The following is a 20,109-nucleotide window of genomic DNA, read 5'->3' as shown; positions in this document are numbered from 1 at the left end:
TTTGTGTGCATGTCAGCTGAATTTATACTTTGGTCATATGCTTCTCAGACATGGCAAATCCTTTCACCCCACAAAGACCAGAATCACAATATAACCTTTGAGGTTGTGTTTTATATCTAGCTACCTGGAATCAGTGGTATCCTAAATCGGCAGAGGAAATTGAATACTGTCTGCTTCTTAAACTTCTCTAGTGGCTTCTATGCATGTCTGCCTTCCGCATGATGCTGCTGGACTGCAACTCCCATCTGGCCTTGCCAGCATGGTCAATGGTCAGGGATGGTGGGGGCTGTAGTCCAAGAACATCTGGAGGTCCGCAGATCCCCCACTCATTACAGATAGCATGGGAGTGGACTGGATTCAAAGCCCGTCTGAAGAGAAGCTCCTCTGTAAGGAGAAGAGTATGAACAGCTCTCGCTCATGTTACTGAAGCTTGTGCAGGAGAAATGAATTGCACCCCATGTTACTTGGCTGGAGACAGGGAATACCCACTTGGATTCCCTCTTTCAGTGCACCATTGTAGTTCTGTCCTGCATGAACATTTCCTTGGTTTGTTCCTTGTCGTTTGAATAGATTAATATAGACTTGTCAGGTCAGAACCCTACAACTGTACAACTTCTTGTTCAAGCATATTCTTAAAGCTTTCTGGTTTTGAAAGTGCTGGAGTTCATCGACGACAAATCCCTGCCATTCCAAGCTGTATCTGGCTCACATCCTCCACAAACCTTAAAGTTAGTGTTTAGAAAGAAATACCAGAATCAGAAGAACAATGTGAGCTGGGGAGCTGGAACTACGAAAAGCAAGCAAGTATATCAGAATTAAAATACAGTTGTGTTCCAGGTCAAACACGGCTGTTTTAACAAGCCTAGGCCCAATGGCTCAAACACAGAAGATTTGGCAACGTTAGCTGCAATTTCCCCAGCCAACACAGTAAGCATCCTGGGTCATTTTCAAGGCTTGTCTTAACACAAAGTAACATGAAGCTATTGTTTTAAGAAGAAGATTCCAGACTGGAGTGCCATTTTCCTAATTATATTTCTCTGCATATCCTTAAAAAAATTAGACCTTCAGTCCAAAGCAGAGATGGTCTTGATCTGACCTGCTGTTTTAGGCATGCAGCAAAGGGTAGTACTTGCCATTTTTCATGTTTCTTTACACCAACATACACCTGCATAGATGTCAGTTTGCCAACATGTAACATATTACCCTTATTATAGCTTATACACCCATTCTGAGTTGGCTCTGTAAGACACTGGAAGCCTACAATGATGAGGAATGCCCACTGGAGATAAAACTTAAAATGCCATTGTATTCGTATTTGTTGTTCCTTGTGGAGGTGGACAGAATAGCCACCTCTTTTAATTAGCATCACCTTTTCTTTACTGCAGCATATATTTCAAAGGAGAATGCAAAGGATTTCAGTAGAGAGAGTGTGGTGTAGTGGTTAAGAGCGGTAGTCTTGTAATCTGGGGAACCGGGTTTGAGTCTCCGCTCCTCCACATGCAGCTGCTGGGTGACCTTGGGCCAGTCACACTTCTTTGAAGTCTCTCAGCCCCACTCACCTCACAGAGTGTTTGTTGTGGGGGAGGATGGGAAAGGAGAATGTTAGCCGCTTTGAGACTCCTTAAAGGGCGTGAAAGGCGGGATATCAAATCCAAACTCTTCTTCTTCTTCTTCTTCAGTACACTATTGGCAAGAATATATAGGCACTTTGGAGCTCTCCAGCTTCAAGATATGAACATCTGTTATCCCCCCCCTCAAAATGCAGAAATGATTCACTTTGCTTAGTTGCACATACAACTCTACTCACCCGCAATCTGGCTGCTGTAAGGGAGATAAGTAATATGGTCAAACAGCAGCTGCTCTGAGATTATGCAACAGGAAAGAAAGCCTTCATGTTCAGCAGTAAAACTCCCTAATGAGTAACTTTTCTTTTGGACTAGGAGAGAATCAGACAATTAGTTGACTTTGCTCTGTTTAAGTGTGGCAAATGGACATGTTTGGAAACAAGTCCCGCATAACTATTACTTGCCCTTCTCTACAGGTTCCATTGTCACTCATATAACCCAGTGGGTGAAGAAATCCTTTCAGCTTGAAAAACTGGAATGTATAAAGAAAACCTGGTGATAAAAATGATTAAGCTTCAAGTAATAATACAGATGTTGCCACAGGGCAATGTCCCTCTCTGGCCCCATGGCTTACATCGTGTATGTTTTGTTTAAAGTGCTCTTTAGATTTCTGGATAGCTTTGAGTTCATATCCTCTGACCTAGATCCTTCATATGAGCCCAGCACAGCTGAGTAGGAGGTCACAGTAGGGAGGACGGGAGAACCAGAAAAATGAGGCACTTGTTTTTCCCCCTTCTGTTTCCAGATGTTTTCCATTTTTGAGAAATCCAATGTCCCTCCAGCTCATCTGGACTCAGATGCTTGTTATATAGATGACTGCAGGAGGATCATTTCTGTTTGGCCTCTGTTCTGTTGGCACTTCCATGTATTTTCCCCTGGAGGGGACCTCTGGGGATAGCAGCTTATGGGTCTCTTTCAGTTTGTTCTTTGCTTTCATAGTGCAGAAGCTAAGACCCATGAAGAGAGCAGACGTTACCATGAAGAAGGTGGAAGCATAGAAGACGTAACTATAGTGGCCCGTGATATCCACAAGAAGACCTGGAACAGAAAAAAAGTTCAAATCTCAATGGCATGCAAAAGTACAACCTTCCGCTTTTTAATAGGATTCCATTCTCCTCCAAAATGCTCACAACCACATACAGTGAGGAGGGAAAGTATTTGATCCCCTGCTAAATTTGCCCTCTGACGAAGAAATGACCAGTCCACAATTGTAATGGTAGGTTTATTGTAGCTGTGAGAGACAGAATAACAACAGGGAAAACCCCCAGAAACCCAAAGACGAAAGTTAGAGATTGATGTGCATTATAATCAGTGAAATAAGTATTTGATCCCCTATCAACCAGCCAGATGTCAGGGTACCTGGTATCTTCACTGTCTATAACGAGCTGAGATTAGAAGCACCTGCTGTAAAGGAGAGAGAGGTATTACCTGTAATCCCAGCTCGTTACAGTACCTGTACAAAAGACACCTGTCAACAATCCAGCAGATTCCAAACTAGCCACCATGAACAAGACCAAAGAGCTGTCCAAGGATGTCAGGGACAAAAAAAAAATACTTTCCCCCCTCACTGTACAGATGACTTCATCCAGCAGCAAATGCAGCTGCCTCTGGTCTCCCCACCTGAAAGGTATATCTACACTATAAACATGATCATAATTTAACTGTCTTTGCCTCCCCACCCACCACAATATATATTTATGAATTGTGGTTTGGCGAATCTGCTCAGATCTGTTCCAAATCTTAATGCCCCATTCCCAGAAGAACTAGTTTCCAGGATCCCTAGGGTAAGGGAATGACTAGTTATATAAGTCTGTGGTGAAGATAGGACCAAACTGTTTTTGGTCCTAGTATCTGTTCTTTGCCATCATGGTGTTGGTAGCAACCAACCACTGCCTCATCACTTTCTCACAGCCCAATAGGTGATTCTTTGTTTGCTTCTTTCCAAGAGACATTTGGAAGCTGGCAAGGAGAGAACGTGTCTGTTCTGTAAGTGCCTTCCCCCCCCCCCATTGTGGAATGCTTTCTCCAGAGAGGCATGCCTAGCACAGTCTTTATCATCCTTTCAGTTAAGACATTTGCATTCTCCTAGATATTTACATGGCAGTAATGGTCAGGGTTTGGTTGTCTACAGTTGTTCTTCATTCTTATGTGAGTGAGATGGTTATTTTATGTTGCTACGTGCTGACCTTTAAAGCCCTAAACGGCCTCGGCCCAGTATACCTGAAGAAGCTTCTCCACCCCCATCATTCTGCCTGGACACTGAGGTCCAGATCTGAGACCTTCTGGTGGTTCCCTCACTGCAAGAAGTGAGGTTACAGGGAACCAGGCAGAGGGCCTTCTCACTAGTGGTGCCCGCCCTGTGGAATGCCCTCTCATCAAATGTCAAGGAAATAAACAACTATCTGACTTTTAGAAGACACCTGAAAGCAGCCCTGTTTAGGGAAGTTTTAAATGTTTGATCTTTTGTTGTCTTTTTAATGTTCTGTTGGGTATAAAGAATAAAGTGTATTATTATTATTATTATTATTATTATTATTATTATTATTATTATTCTGCACCAGTAGCCCTTTTCAGGCATTTTGCTTAAACATAAAACCCAAGAGCTGAGTGGGGAGGCAAGTGTGTTAAGTTCTGCCTCCTTCCTACATCACCATCACATTGCACAAGTTGGAAGGTGAACCTCTGAAGCAGGGAGTCTCCTGTACTCATGGAGGCTCCTTGCATGTAATAGAAAACCCTGGGCAGTCAACCAATTTGATATTTCCTTCCCTTTGGTCTATTTTTGTAAGGCCTGGTAAAACTGCTGCATCATAGTTTGCTCATCAAAGAATTATCTCTATTTGACGTCTTTTAAAAAATGCATTGAATTTCACATGTTTGCTTGCTCCATAGAGCCTTGAAACTCTGGCTCTGAAAGGTCACCAGATAATTGAAAACAGCCATCTGGCTTCTCAAACCGCATGGCAACAGGCAAGAATAGCCAGAGTGTCTGATGGCTGATTCATACTATGAACCAATTGTGTTGGATGTGTGTACCCAAACAGTTGTTGCAGTGAATAACGCACAAATTGTAAGAATAGGGGAAATGCACTAGGCAACAACGGGGGGGGGGGGGGATGGAAGTATTCACAGCGGTTCTTTTGTACTAGGATGGAACTGGCCTGAACTTCTTCAGCTCTTCCTCAAGGACATTAAAATACAAAGGTAAACATGTAGGGTTGAATCCAAACTTCCCATGAGCTGAGTTCTGCTCACAGAAAGAGCACTCCCAGCACCCACCTACAGAAAAGTGGGGGAAAGGTTATTTTTGCCAATTCTTTGCGCAACTCTCCACAATCTGGAGCAACCTTCCCAAACTTCCAGATATTTTGGATGACAACACCCATCAGCCCTTACAATTAGCCATGCTGGCTGGCAGGGCTGAGTCCAAAACAACTGGAGGATACCAGGTTAGGGAAAGAATGATCAAGAGAAGGGGTAGCCAACATGGAGTGTCTAAAGCAACCACTGTGCCCCAGTGCTTGCCATTTCAAGGCTGTAGTAGTTTTACCTGCAGGGAAGTCTATGACCCCTGCCAAATTCTGCTGAAGTTCTTGCACTTGCGGAATACCCAATGTCTCAGGCCCTGCCCACATCTTACCTGCAAGAGGGGGTCCAATGAGAATGGTGACACTCTCCAAGATGGTGAAGAGGCCCAAGGCACTGGAGAACCTGTCCATCTCTACCACATCCATTAACACCTGGAAGAGAAGAGCACCGATGACACTCATGGAGACACTGTAGACCAAGCAGTAGAAGACAAGGACGGTGTAGTCAGCTGAGATTGCACAGATGAGGTTGCTCAGGCCGTTGAGGAGGACAGCCAGGCTAAAGAGGTAGATCCTACGGCCAGTGAAGACGTTGAGGCCTGAGAGCAGGCCCGCCATGGGGCGCATGAATATGTTGATGAACCCAATGATGGAGATGAGCAGGGCTGCCTTGCGCTCCGGCACTCCATTGAAGATGGCATAAGGCACCAGGTAGATGAGGGGCAGCACGAAACCCATCACCATCCAAGACACGCCAATGGTGTAGATCTGGTAGCCTTTGTTCTTGCAGAAGACGTCAAAAGCCAGGTACTTCTGTAGGGTCTGGATGCAAGCGGCACACCTGGGCCGGGGCAGCTCCTTTTCAGGATGCACAGTGTTTCCATTAGACAAATAGGCCCCTTCAGGTGGCTGTTCAGGGTAGGGCTTCGATGATGGGGCAGGCAGCTGGTCTGGCACCACCGGCCTCATCACAGCCCCACAAACGCAGCAGTTCAGCAGCACCCCGCCAAAGATGAGGAAGGTGTTTCTCCAGCCCATCTCGTCAAGCATGTACTGGGAGAACAGTGGCCAGAGCGTGAGGCCAATGGAGACACCTGTGGAGGCCAGAGCGTTGGCCAGGGCTCGACGGCGTATGAAGTAGTAGCCAAGCACAGTGACTCCAGCCTGGAAGCTGAAACATGACCCCAAGCCTTTAAAGAAAGAAGAGATTCAAGAATGTGAATTTGGAATGCTGGAGTTTTAGATATATTGTGTGTTTAACAAGCACTTTTAAGGTGTTCAGAACACATTCCATGAATTAGTTCAGTGGCCCTCTAAGGCCAGGGCAGTCTAAGGAGGATGGAGGCAAAACAGTCTCCCTGCCCCAGTATCAGACCACATGAGATCTTTATTCAAGAGCAGCTATATTTAACAGCACCTCAAGGGTTGTACACAATCAAAACTATAGAAACAATAGTAATGTATATGGTCAAGAACTCTCCTATTTATGAATGTACTTAAAGGTTAGCAAAAAAAAAAGTATTTGCACTTTTCTATGCTTGGACAAAAACAGAAAAGAGAAAACGCAAGTCACAATGCCCACTAGACAAAAATCTTATGAAATAGGAGGTCTTATATTTCCAAATATGATACCATTATTTTCAATCTACAGAAGAATCTTGGTTTTCAAGCGTCTCGGAAGCCAAATAATTCAGAACCCAAATGCTGAAAACCCAGAAGTAATTACTTCTGTTTTCGTGTGCACCTCAGAAGATGAACAACTTTGCAGCCAGGCCATTGATCTTTGGTTTTCGAACATTTTGGAAGTTGAACGATCTTCTGGAACGGGTTACGTTTGAAAACCAAGGTTCCACATTATATTGAAAAGTACTATTAAATGGTATGATAAACTAAACTATCCTCAAGGACAGTTCATTGAGCAGAGCTGTGTTGAAATCCAATTACAATATGATGGGCTTATATGAAAAAATATGTACAACAGACACTAATTGCTCTACCAGGAGGCGTCTGCATATGGAGGAGGAGGGGAGGGAATTTTTGACTATTCCCTATCTTTCAAGCAATGCCCACCTCCCCAAAATAAATCTGTTGTGGAGGGTCCCCCAAATGGCAAGAATCGCCCCTCCTTCTCTTCCGTGAATGTATACCTCCACTGGCACACTGCGCTCCTTCCCCAATCCTGTTGTTATGGTGCTACCCAGGGCTAAGCCATGGTTTGACCTCACGTTACATATACAGTGGTACCTCAGGTTACATATGCTTCAGGTTACATACGCTTCAGGTTACAGACTCCGCTAACCCAGAAATAGTGCTTCAGGTTAAGAACTTTGCTTCAGGATGAGAACAGAAATTGTGCTCCAGCGGAGCGGCGGCAGCAGAAAGCCCCATTAGCTAAAGTGGTGCTTCAGGTTAAGAACAGTTTCAGGTTAAGAACGGACATCCGGAACAAATTAAGTACTTAACCCAAGGTACCACTGTAAATCTTTCGTTCCAGACAAAATATGAGCTATAACCAAGGTTACAGTCTCTACTGAGAGAGGCAAACCACAAGCCCAGTTTGGAACATAACACTAAGCCAAACCATGGTTAAGCCCTTGGTAGCAGCCCCCATCTCCTGTCTGGGAACCCACACATTTGCTCATTCGTGCTAAGCCACGGCTTGGCTGAGTGCTGCATGTGAACTGGGGCACCACGTGTTACAAAACCAGGACGAAGCTTCTGCATAGCAACCCACTTGGAGGCTCTACTCACCTGTGATGAATCCTGCTGTTATATAAAGGTGACTAATGGACTTGGAGAAAGCACTGGCAACCATGCCCACCCCGCTGAGAAGGCCTCCAAGCATCACAGTGGTCCTGCAGCCAAATCGTTCCACCAAAATGCTGCAAAGAGGCCCTGATAAAGCAAACCTCAGCGTCAGTCAGAGCAGGAGGAGCGCTGTCAAAATACAATGCTGTGGGCCCTCCCAAGTAATAGCAGTCGTCACCCACATAACCCAAGGCTATGTTATGCAAAAACAGAATTGTAAAGGGCAAGAAGATACTCCTGTACCACTGTCTAAACTTTCTGCTCAGAGTATCAACACTAGTGTTCCAAAGCAAATATTTATCCCTTCTTGCCGGTAAGTTCATGTAGTAGGCCTAGTCCAAAGTGGGAAAACGTTGGAGGTGGGGGCAGAGAAGATAATGTGGACCGCAATTTGTGTACAAACCACTCAGAAGAAAAGCAAATGCCAAGGGGAACAGGTAGCAGCACTTACAGTGTGCGCAAGACAGGACATGTGAATGAAGCCTCCGTGTGGTGAACAATGAGCTGGGTTTCAGTGTGGGAGATGTAGGAAGGGATGAATCCATATTTTCTGTAAACTAATATGGCTTTTCAGGAGGGAGCTGGGGAGCAATCTGAATAAGCGTGATTTGTTTGGCAAGATCTAAACAAACTCAAGCAAAATATGCTCCTCAGCGAAAGAGAGGATGGCTGTGGTCTGTGAACTGCCTTACATATATACAGTACTGTATAATGATGACAACTGGGCTACCAACTACCTGGGTACATAATATATTCAGTAGCATATTTAAGATACCATAGCTTTTTTTGGTCCAACAGGAATTTCCCCCCAGGACTTGATTTCCTCAGCAAGTTCTCAGGTAAGCAGGAGAAGAACAGGAAGTGGCGTGTGCCCTTTATGTGACTTTTTCAGTGGCTTAAATTACTGTTTAAACGTGACCTTCCTCTGTGTTTGTGTTTTTGTGTGTGAAGGAGATATCTTTTTCAGAGGAAATAGATCCCAGCTCCATTCAAATCCTGTCAATAACCCAACATATTCCCACCCATCCCCGACATTTATTGAAAAGCTTTCTCTCATTACTTTTATTTAACAATAACAATAACAATAACAATATTTTTTACTTATATCCCACCCTCCCCAGCCGAAGCTGGGCTCAGAGCAGCTAACATCAAATGTATAACACATTAACATAAAATCAGACAATCAATTAAAATACATCCTCAAATCAGATCAGGATCAGAATAAAATCTAATCAGATGGCAACCTGCAGATTAGCGTTGGGGACCTTAAATGCTCACCAGGCCCAACTGCTTGTGCTGAACTTGTATGGGCCTGTGAGAAAAATTGGGAGGCCACTTTCCTGCAAGTTCTTATGAAAGGGGAGAGGGAGTCAGACTGAACCCCGACCAAAGGCCTGGTGGAACAGCTCCGTCTTGCAGGCCCTGCGGAAAGATGTCAAGTCCTGCAGGACCCTAGTCTCTTGTGGCAGAGCGTTCCACCAGATTGGAGCCACAGCCGAAAAGGCCCTGGCTCTAGCTGAGGCCAGCCTAACCTCTCTGTGGCCTGGGACCTTCAGGATGTTTTTATTTGAAGACCGTAAGTTCCTCTGTGGTACATACCAGGAGAGGCGTGGTCAAAGGCAATTTTCTGAAGCAAAGAGGCTTCATTTGCAGCTGGCTATGACATTTTTTTGGGGAGGGAGGGGTTTCAAATGAGCCCCTCTTACAATATAGGTCCTCACAGACTAGCAGAGGTGTGGTCAGTGCCTACATAACCAGCAGGTGAGATGTTGCTGGTGGGGCACAGTCCAGCTTTTCCCCTCAGCATGTGAAGGGGGTGTTTGCCTGAATACTCCTACGAAGACTCCTTGGGCAACCTCAGTTTCACAGATAGAGGCTCCTTGGTTGAATATATAGCCTTGCATATATGAGGTTGTAGGTGTTATCTCTGCTTTAAGAACTCTAGGTTTTTAAGGGACACAAGGGCATGGGCTGGCCCTTTGCTCTCAGGCCACCAGCTTCTGACTTGGAAAATTCTGGTGCCTGGGTGGGATCATAGCCTGAATGCTATGACCAAGTCTTAAGAGTGTGGAGTCAGTGACCTTTGAGACCCCTTTTTTCTTCCTCATGTGGGAGGAAGTAGGACGTAGAAGCATGGTCCTTAATTAGCTAGCAAACTCAGAGGAAACTCAAAGCAAAAATCTGCGGGAAAATAAGATGGTTATAGAAGATATAAATACAATAATTAAAAAATACAATAATAGTTTTGATTCCGGGCTAGCATTCGAGTGACAAAGGAAGTAAAAGGAGTTGGATGACAATTAAGGATTTATTATGTTTTCTGAATGTATTGGAAAATTTATATAGAAAGGTTTATTGTTTTGTGTATATTCAACTGTAAGATAAAACATATGCGAAGGGACTTGACGGGAAGTCAAAATTGAAGAAAATATTTTGTAAGATAAAAGGGGGAAAATATTTATTTTCATTATTATCATTATTATTTTGTGTGTGTGTGTGTGTTTTGTATGGGATGTTTGGGAGGAAATAAGACGGTACATAACAAATAACAAACAAAATATTGATGTATGTAATTTTTATTTCTCAATTGTATTTTGTGGTAGTATGGTTGTAATGTTTTTTGTAATATAAAATCATTCAATAATATTTTTTTTTTTAAAAAAAGGATGTAGAAGCATGGTTTGCGACTGGAAAAATTGTAGAGTCCCTCCAGAGTTTTTTAAAAATTGTTTGACAGATGTATTCTGCAACATAGTGGAGCAGCAATAAAACTGCTTGCACATTTGCAAAGCTAAGCAGGGTCCAGCATCATTTCAAATTGGATGGGGGACCATGTGTTGAGATTCCTGCATTGCAGGAGGTTGGACTAGATTATTCTTGGAGTCCCTTCCAACTCTATGATTCTATGAAACATGTCATTGACACAATAATTGTGTATTGGAGGTGAACTTATACTGGGCCACCCACAAATAATTTCGCTTTACTAGTTGCTCTGCAATGCTTCCTCAGAGATTCAAAGATGCCACATTATTGCTGCCTGGAAGGGCACTTGGGTCTTGCACTACAGCGCAATGAGAGCGGGACAAAAACTAACAACGACACAGGAACATTTATGCTATGAAAAGTTAGAAGATTTCATCAGGAAGCTACAGGACACACACTGGTTGTAAATGAAGCAGTATGCCCACCCCAAAAACTTTTGCAAGTGCAAACAGCATTGAATGTGGGATCATGTATAACCACCCCAGTACCATCAAACGAGTAAATCATCATTTAGGGTTGTTAAGAGCTTTAACACCCCCGGCAGGACTCCTATACCTTTAACAGCAGGTTTTTGTGCAACTGTTAAAGGAGCATAAAATCCGCTAGGCCCAGAAAAGATCTCAGACTTGTTGCCATTCATTTATAGTGCTAAGTTAGATGGACCGTTACCCCAACTCCTCATAAATAGGCTTTTAAAATTAATTCTTACCTAATACCCGGAAGAAGGGTGAGTCAAAAGCTGGAGCGAAGCCTGACGTTTAAGGTTGCCCTCTAGCCTGGCTGCTCCTGAGCTTTTAATAGAGATCTGATCTGGAGAAATAACCAGATGATGGGTGCCTCCAGGCTGACAGTATTTTGCAGGAGGGATTCAGGCAATTACCGGAGCTTGAAATATGTGCAATTAAAGTGGATTGAAGTGCACATAAGCTATCAATGGCCACTAGCCATTGATCCAGTGTCTGGCTGGCAACCCAGACAGATGGGCGGGGTATAAATAATAAAATTATTATTATTATTAATTAGTCATGATGACTATGTTCTGCCTCCATGGCTGGAGATAGAATGCTTCTGACTACTAGATGCAGGAAACTGCAGCAGGGGAAAGCACTGTTGCACTTGGGTCCTTGCTTCCGGGCTTCCCATTGCCATCTGGTTGGCCACTGTGAGAACAGGATGCTGGAATAGATGGGTCACTGGTCTGATCCAGCACAGTCTTCTTATGTTCTTATGCTCTCTAGGGCAGCCTTTGCCAACCTGATGCCCTTTCAGATGCTTTGGACTACAAGTCCCATCAGCCCCAGCTCACAAAACAACAAAACAAAACAAAACAAAACAAAACAAAACAAAACAAAACAAAACACAATAAAACAACAGGACTTTTTGCAGGTTGGAAAGCACAACAAGAAAAGTACAGGGTGAACTAATGACTAACACAAATCAGAATAAATGCCCCCGTTATCATCTAAGCACCCCACATCAAATCGGAACAAATGCTCAATAAAATAGCAGATATAATCTAACTTTTGTGTGGGCAACCCAGGGCAAATGCTCGAAAATTGGTTTCTTGGGGGAGCCCTTTGTTTTTCATGAAACAGAGCTAGCCACGCTTGCTTGCCTGCCAGATCCCTGTTAAAGGCGCAGGAGCAGGTTCTGCTCAGACCCAGCAATGCTGTACGGACTTGAATTCTTACACCAGTGAGTAGTTTCTTCCTCATGAGGCTGTCAGTTCATCTGCGGGGCCCTGGTTGGAACAGATCGAGCACCAGCCTGCTTCTTCCTGTGCGGCCTTGGGATTTCCTAACTGCTCACGTTTCCCAGGACTGGTGAGCATGAAGGGGAAGGTTCAGCCCCAGGTGTCACCTGCCTCCTTTCCCCTAGTCCCACACTGTTTACAGAGTGAGCACAGGGAAGAAACACCCACAGACAAAAATGAATAAAAATTAGTCAGCACAAAGGAAGGGTGGATGTTGTCCTGGGGATGGGTGGATTGGTTTCACCCTTGCACACAGATAGCTTGAACTGAAACTTTTTTTTTTTTTAAGGGCAGATTTATAGAACAACAAAACTACTTGGTTTATTGGGAGGTTAGGCTAAGAGACTAACACTGACCCCAAAGTCACCTAGAGAGTGTCATGGCTAAGTGCAGGATCTGAACCCTGCTCTTGCTGACCCTGAGGAGGGAAGGTACCTAAGGAGTTTAGCCTTCTCTACATAGAGGCACAGGCCGGACTGGAAAGGTTTGGGGGTTGGTTTGTTTTCCTGCCAGGGTTTAAGAGTTTAAGACCTTAGGAAATTTCAGCACATTGAACAGCTTCTGGGTGTTAGGAAATGACACCCTGCTTGTTAAATGTTCAGGAGCTAACAAAGATGTTGGCAACCCTAGACAGACCTCAGGGCATACATGGTCACCCACTGATTTGTAAATAGCTCTTTTAAAGACACAGGACCAAGCCAGTCCCTTTTCCTGGCTCATTGCCAACCCCAGATTAGCACAGGAGCCAGGTATACACTTCTTTTTCTTATGCAACATTAAACTTCTACCCAGTTTCTAGGTTAACTGAATGGGGAATAGGGCTGCCAACTTTTTCTCTGGGCAGGGCTTTGTGCTTTCAACTGCCAGCTGTTAAAGGCACAGCAGCCTTGCCAGGAACAAGTTGGCAATCCTACTCACGCTGCTGTTTGAAGAAATCTGAGTGTTTTCCCTTTGCTCAGCTCAACATGATCCTATTACATGATTAATCACTGTGACTGCTTCAATCTCTCTTCCACCTTATCTCTAGTTTATGTAAACTCCTAGTCATGTGGACTGTGAGGGTACATATATAGAACAGACTAAATTTACGCCGAGGGCTGCAGCAACGGAGCAATGTGGCAGGCAGTGCCAGGTCAGTGTGACTGGGTAGCCTAAGAACTCAAATCCTTTGAGGGTTTTTTCTCCCTGGAAAAAGTTGTTCTGATTGCAGCAGGAATTATTGATGGTGATGGTGATGATGATGATGATGATGATGATGATGATGATTTAATTTGTACCCTGCCCATCTGACTGGGTTGCCCCAGACACTCTGGGCAGCTTCCAACAGATATAAAAGCATAATAAAACATTAAACATTTCTTTAAAAAAACACCATTCCCTATACAGGGCTGCATTCAGAGGTCTTCTAAAGGTTATATAGTTTCTTATCTGATGGGAGGGCATTCCACCGGGTGGGCACCACTACCGAGAAAGCCTTCTGCCTGGTTCCCTGTAACTTCATTTCTCACACTGAGGGAACCACCAGAAGGCCCTCGGCGCTGGATCTCAGTGTCCTGGCTGAACAACGGGGGTGCAAAGGTTCCTTCAGGTATACAGAGCTGAGGCCATTTAGGGCTTTAAAGGTCAGCACCAACACTTTGAATTGTGCTCAGAAATGTACTGAGAGCCAACGTAGGTCTTTCAAGACTGGAGTTATATGGTCCTGGCAGCCGCTTCCAGGCATCAGTCTGGTAGCCACATTCCGAATTTGTTGGTGTTTCCGAGTCACCTTCAAAGATAGCCCTATGTAGAGCACATTGCAGTAGTCCAAGTGGGAGATATCCAGAGCATGTACCACTCTATCATGACAGTGCGCAGGCAGAAAGGATCTCAGCTGGCACACCAGATACAGGGGCATAGGAAGGGGAGTGTGGGGTGTATGGCCTGCCCCAGGTGTCATCCTTGAGGGGGTGACAAAATGACACACCACAGGGGTCGGCACTTACCGTGGGGCCTGGCATGTAGCGCGCCCGAGCCACGCGTCTCTCCTGGGAGTTACACAGTGGCTCGGGGCCCCATGCTGCCCAAAATGGCAGCATGGGGCTTGTGTCCACCGGATGGACTCCGTGGGCAGCTCGCTGCAGTGCCCCCATGGGCGGATCCCCACTGCCCCCACTGCTCCAGGTGCCAGAGCAGCTAGCTATGCCCCTGACCAGATGGAGCTGGTAGACAGCCGCCCTGGACACAGAATTAACCTTCATGGACAGCTTTGAGTCCAAAAGGACTCCCAGGCTGTGCACCTAGTCCTTCAGGAGCACAGTTACTCTGCTCAGGATCAGGGAGTTCCTCATACCGACCTGCTCCCTGCCTCCCAGAAACAATACTTGTGTCTTGTCAGGGTTCAACCTCATCCCATTAGCTGCCATGCATCCTCTCACTGCCTCCAGACACTCCCACAGGCCATTCACCACCTTAATCTTTAATTTCTCTGTGCTATAACTTCATTGCTTGTTTATGACCTCCATTCTTTGCTTGAGGTGCAAAATACATAGTAGCCAAAGGCACAGATTAATACCTAACCCGAGGAAACAGTAAGCTAATGGCATGTTCAAGACATGCTGTTGCATTTATCAGGAGTCTGTTGTATAGAGGTGTCATATATCAATAAAACCAGGTAACCACAGGATGTACTGTAATTTCGTTTCCCTTTTCCCCATCTAGCACAGGCTTCCTCAACCTTGGCCCTCCAGATGTTTTTGGCCTACAACTCCCATGACCCCTAGCTAGCAGGACCAGTAATCAGGGATGATGGGAACTGTAGTCTCAAAACATCTGGAGGGCTGAGGTTGAGGAAGCCTGCTCTAGAACCTGAGGCCACTTAATAAAGCTGAATGTTGATCCTTCGTGTGGATTTGAACCACTGACCTTCCGATCGGCAAGCCCAAGAGGCTCAGCGGTTTAGACCACAGCGCCACCCGCTCCCCTACCAGTAGCTGGGAATCACAAGTGGGGAGAGTGCTGCTGCACTCAAGAACTGTCTGTAGGCTTCCCAAAGGCATCTAGCTGGCCATTGTGTGAACAGAATGCTGGACTAGATGGGACATTGGCCTGATCCTGAGGGGCTCTCCTTATGTCTCCAGGTTGTATCTAGCATCTGGGTAGTAATAGTGAAGTGGGCTAAAACAGACAAGTCTGTACAAATCAGGAAGCTAAAGGCAGTCAAGCAACACTTTTTAGATGGGTCTCATTGATTGAGGGCTTTCCGTGAGTTGTACTTTGGGCTGTGTCAGAAGCTGAGATATAAAAGCTAGGAGCTCCAATACACCTTAAACCTAGCTTATGGGAACAACAACGGAATGGCTAGGCGCGCTTTTTTTTATAACAAGAATACAAAGCTGAAAATGAATGAACTGCAGCTAAAATATTATGTTCATTTTTCACACGGTCTAGTCCTTCCCCTGCCCACCCCCCTAATATTCTTAAGAGGGTCTCTTCTCCAGTCTTCAGAGAGTAGCTGGAAGTGGGGAGGCAGGAAAAGGTCCTCCTTTCCTTCCACTCTGCACTTATAATCTGAAATCTTAGGCGCAGTACTGCACCCAGAGCTCAGAAACTGCTCACACTAATGAAATTCCCTGTCACAAAATATGCCTAGGACAATGGGAGTTTCAAACACTGACTTTGGGTGCCTTTTGCGAAGGATGTTCATATAAGTAAAAGCAAACACTCACCCCCTGCATGGAGCACAGCTGTCATGATGGAAGGAAACCACGATGTCTGGCTGTTGCTAGCCTGGAAATCATGCTGCAGGTCCTTGAAGAAGACCCCAGTGCACGAAGGGAAGCCCAGCGTTAGGCCTTGAACAACCACGGTGGCTACTAAGACCACCCACGCCCATCCTCGATCCTGGTCTTTGGAGATCCTAGCGGCTGCCTCTTCTTCTTTGGACATTGTTGTTTTTTTCCTGAGCAAGCCTCGTTAGAGGAAAATGCACAAACGAAAGTGATGCAGCAGCTGCAAAGAAGGCAGAAAAAATAGTTGCTGAAAAACAGAAGAATTTGTTGTGCTTCTCTAGAGAGCTTCTCAGTTCTGGTGTCTCCAGCCTGCTTGAGAAAGGTCTGTCATCTCTTTTTATTTCACAAGATTATGAATGCTTCTAGGTATAATGTTAGACACACCTCCAGTGAGGAAAGAGCTAGCTGGTATTACTCAGCACCAGCACCCTGCCAGTTTTCCCTTTCACCTGCTTTCGGTCAGTGGAATCCCCTTGCTGCCTTTATCTAATGTCATAAAATTCTTGTGCCAAGAGAGGAAGGCTCTGCCCGTAAATGCCAATCCCAGTGTAAAGTCTGTATAGTTCTGCTGAGAATTAGGTTGTAATGACTGCTCTTGCACAGGTTCCTGTCCAAGTTGCCCTGTTTGTCCCAGGATAGAACAGAAAGTGCCTTTCACTTTCACGTGGCGAGAAAGGCCCCTAGGACATGTCCACATGTCACATCTGCATTGAATTTTATATTTCCTTTAACTCTAATGTAATATTTACAATGTCTGCAAGTTACACCTGCTCTACAAAATGCATTTATTCTCCCGTCCAGCCTACATAAAAAGCACAAGAGATCCCTTTCCCCCAAAAAAGTTGTTGTAAGCATTGGGTGTGAAACCACTTTAAGGAGAGCCCTTTCTCTGAACTGGGCTCCACAGCAAAGAAAAGACATGGGCAACTCAGGTAACTCCAGGGGTCTAGGGCGCTTCCAGATAACCTGTTTATCGAGCATTCGTCCCGATTTGTTTTCTGGGAGGTTAGATGATGTAACATCAAAGCAAGTGTTATTCCCACCCATCCCAGTGCATTTTCTTTCCCCATCACAAAAAATGTCCAGTCTTTTTGAGAAGGGAATTTGTTGCTCAAGTTTGTAACCTGCATTTCCCGGTATGTGAGTGAATCGCCCCCCAAAATAGTGGCAACTTGGAAGTGCCCTCCAAAATAAATAAATAAAAGAGACCACTGGTTTTTTCCTTTGGAATGCCCCACTCAGTTATGCAGGAGTGGAGACGGGGAAACAGCTTATGCAATATTTGTTCCATCAGATAAAATATGTGGCGCCCTCACTACTCTGATGGTCAGCAGAAGCAGGTACAAAGGAACACGGGTGTTATCTAGGTGACCTCTAGCAGGGCCAGGACTGGCCTGGTCCAGTTGAAAAATGCATGGTTGTCCCACTATTCTACCGCCAAACCTGACTGGGCATTTTGCTGGCAGAGAGTCGGAGGAAGAAGTTGGGATGCATGCCTCAAAGCTGCCAGGAAACTGCAAGGGTGCCTTCTTCTGTATGTTCCTCTCCCCTGAGTCCCATAAGCTAGCCAGTGTAGTTGTCTCCTAGGTATTTAAGGAATCATGTGTTGCCAACAGTCTGTTTACCAACCCTCAAAATTTCACCAGAAGTAGCGGTAGTTAATTTTTAATGCCACGTAAATGAATCAAAAGCAGGAAGGTGGTCACCCTCTATGGATTCTGCAGCCTGAAATGCCCATTTCGTGTTGCTTCATAGTAACGCTGGTGCTGAATGTAGAACATTGTGACCTCCTTAGTGCTTTGCTACAGCAAGTTCCCAAGGCAGGGGTTATGGAGGTTCTTTTGCGCCTGAACACCAAATCCCCTTATTTCTCAGCTATGGTGCTGAAAACTGATTGGACAACATACACACACCTGTACCAAGAGATAATGTTGTGCCCACTAACTGGCTCCTCTGGTGTTTCAGAATGGGAGCAAGGCAATCCATTTCACCAACACAGCCACACTTACTGGATTACTGACCCTTTATGGGTGCTCCAGTTTTTAAAATACCATACTCTATTTGCAAGTTACATTTTATTCATACTTAATTTTTATATACTTTGGGGCCAGGTATGTGTGTACACCTGTGTGAGATGTAGCTCAATACATGCAACTATTCATCCTGGCTGGAGTTGGTCAGATTAGGGTGATATTGGTATATTTAGTCTCTTCCTGCTTTATAGCTATATAGTTCTTGCCCCTAGTACTTTACATTAGCTTAGAAAAGTTCATAGTTGTATGGTTCTTACCACCAGTATTTAAATGTTTAGAGAAAAGTGTTCAAAGTGCTGGTGCTTGTAAAACAGGTGTAGGCAACCGAAGGGCCAGGGGCTGGAAGTGGCCCAATCGCCTTCTCAATCCAGCCTGCGGACAGTTTGGGAATCAGCATGTTTTTACATGAGTAGAATGTATTCTTTTATTTAAAATGCACCTCTGGGTTATATTTGTGGGGAACAGGAATTTGTTCATTCCCCCCCCCCCAAATATACTCCGGCCCACCACATGGTCTGAGGGATGGTGGACCGGCCCACGGCTGGAAAAGGTTGCTGACCCCTGTTGTAAAAGCATCCCCTAGTAAAAGTCTTGGTAATCTGTAAAGAGGGACGCCGGTGGCTCTGTGATTTAACTATGACTTGCAGATCAGAAGGTCAGCGGATGCTCGGTCCCTGCTTCTGCCAACCTAGCAGTTCGAAAGCACGTCAAAGTGCAAGTAGATAAATTAGCAGTTCAAAAGCACATCAAAGTGCAAGCAGATAAATAGGTACCGCTCTGGCCTCGGCCAATAAAGCGAGATGAGTGCCGCAACCCCAGAGTCGGTCACGACTGGACTAATGGTCAGGGGTCCCTTTACCTTTACCTTTAATCTGTGAAGAAAGCCCAGTGGTCTTATCTCAATATTGCAGACTAGAGAATTGAGACCTAGTGAATTCGAGGCTGAGACAAAATTTGAGCCCAAGTTCAATGCTCTGGCTCTCCGCCGGTACACAACACAGCATCTCTGGAGTCATGAGCTGCAACAGCTTTAAAAACATCAACAGCGATACAAAAACGGGAACTCCATAACTTGTTGCTCAAACCAACCCATGTGGTTCTTTGGAGCCAGTTTCAGGGCTGCCTCCCTTCCTGTCTATACGGAATCAGAATAAGGGCCATCCAGACAAGCGTCCGATTATCAGTTTAGATTTTTTGCAAAGCGGTGTTAGAAAGGGGTGGGTTTGCTTCGACCCCCGCACCGTTTTAAGCAGCGCCAATTTCGAAACGGAGTTTCCTTCCAAGGGTTCACCCGAGAGAGATCCCTGGACGCTTCAGGGATCCTGAGAGGGCTTATAGCAACTCTCAGCTCTGGTGTCGACCGAGAAAGAGATTGTTCCGGTTTCGCACCAGGTGTCAGCGGGGGCGGAGGGGAGGGGGCGTCGTCGTTCCTTTCCCTCCCGAAAACAGGAAATCAAGACCAGGCACCCTTCGATCCAGTGCCCTTCGATCCTTTCTGCGCTTTACCCCCATCCTTACTCCCCGCCAGGGATCCCCCTCTGGCCTCAGCTAGGGTTATCGAAGAATCCCCATAAGGAAGTGCAGGGCAGTGGCTGGGATCTTAATAACTCTCCCTCCCCCGCCACCCCCACGGTCTCGTAGTGATCTTGATCGGGTTCCCCAGCGGATCGCCGCCTGCTCACCTGCTCACGCCCCCCAGGCGGGGCTGCTGCTTCCTCCCTTCCCAGGGGCGACCCCGTGGCCCCTTCCTCTCCGCTCTCCACCCCGCTTCACTTCCTCCAAGGGCCGGCCGAGCTCTCGACTCCGGTTCCCTTTCGGTTGCTTATGGAAGAGGAGGAGGAGGAGGAGACTTGGAAGCCGGAGATCCGAGAGCGTCGCGCGCTGCCGGAGGAGCCCGGGGCGGGCTGAGGTCAAAGGGGGCCGAGGTCAGGCGAGGAGCCCCGAGGGCGGCTCCTGTTCAATAGGGTGGCGAGGAGGAGAGGAGCCTATTGTTGCTTTTGCTTAATTTGATTGGGGTCGTGGGATCTGCCTTGGTTCACACCTCTCCCC

At 45.7% G+C, this 20,109-nt stretch overlaps 1 protein-coding gene across 1 annotated transcript; it reads right to left on the bottom strand.

The window, feature by feature from the left end:
• Positions 1-1,680: 1,680 nt before the first annotated feature.
• SLC16A5 (solute carrier family 16 member 5) lies at positions 1,681-20,079 on the bottom strand. Its single transcript, XM_081850812.1, has 5 exons — positions 19,743-20,079; positions 15,965-16,247; positions 7,685-7,828; positions 5,266-6,123; positions 1,681-2,663 (listed from the first exon to the last, which is right to left on the bottom strand). The coding sequence occupies exons 2-5, from the start codon at positions 16,182-16,184 to the stop codon at positions 2,419-2,421; spliced, it is 1,467 nt and encodes a 488-aa protein (XP_081706938.1). The 5' UTR covers positions 16,185-16,247; positions 19,743-20,079; the 3' UTR covers positions 1,681-2,418.
• Positions 20,080-20,109: the final 30 nt, after the last annotated feature.

The sequence above is a fragment of the Podarcis erhardii genome (assembly GCF_964252035.2).
Source record: "Podarcis erhardii genome assembly, chromosome: 2".
NCBI classification, from domain to species: domain Eukaryota; kingdom Metazoa; phylum Chordata; class Lepidosauria; order Squamata; family Lacertidae; genus Podarcis; species Podarcis erhardii.
Note: the sequence above shows the minus strand (reverse complement) of the source record. Positions and strands in the feature narration are given on the sequence as shown.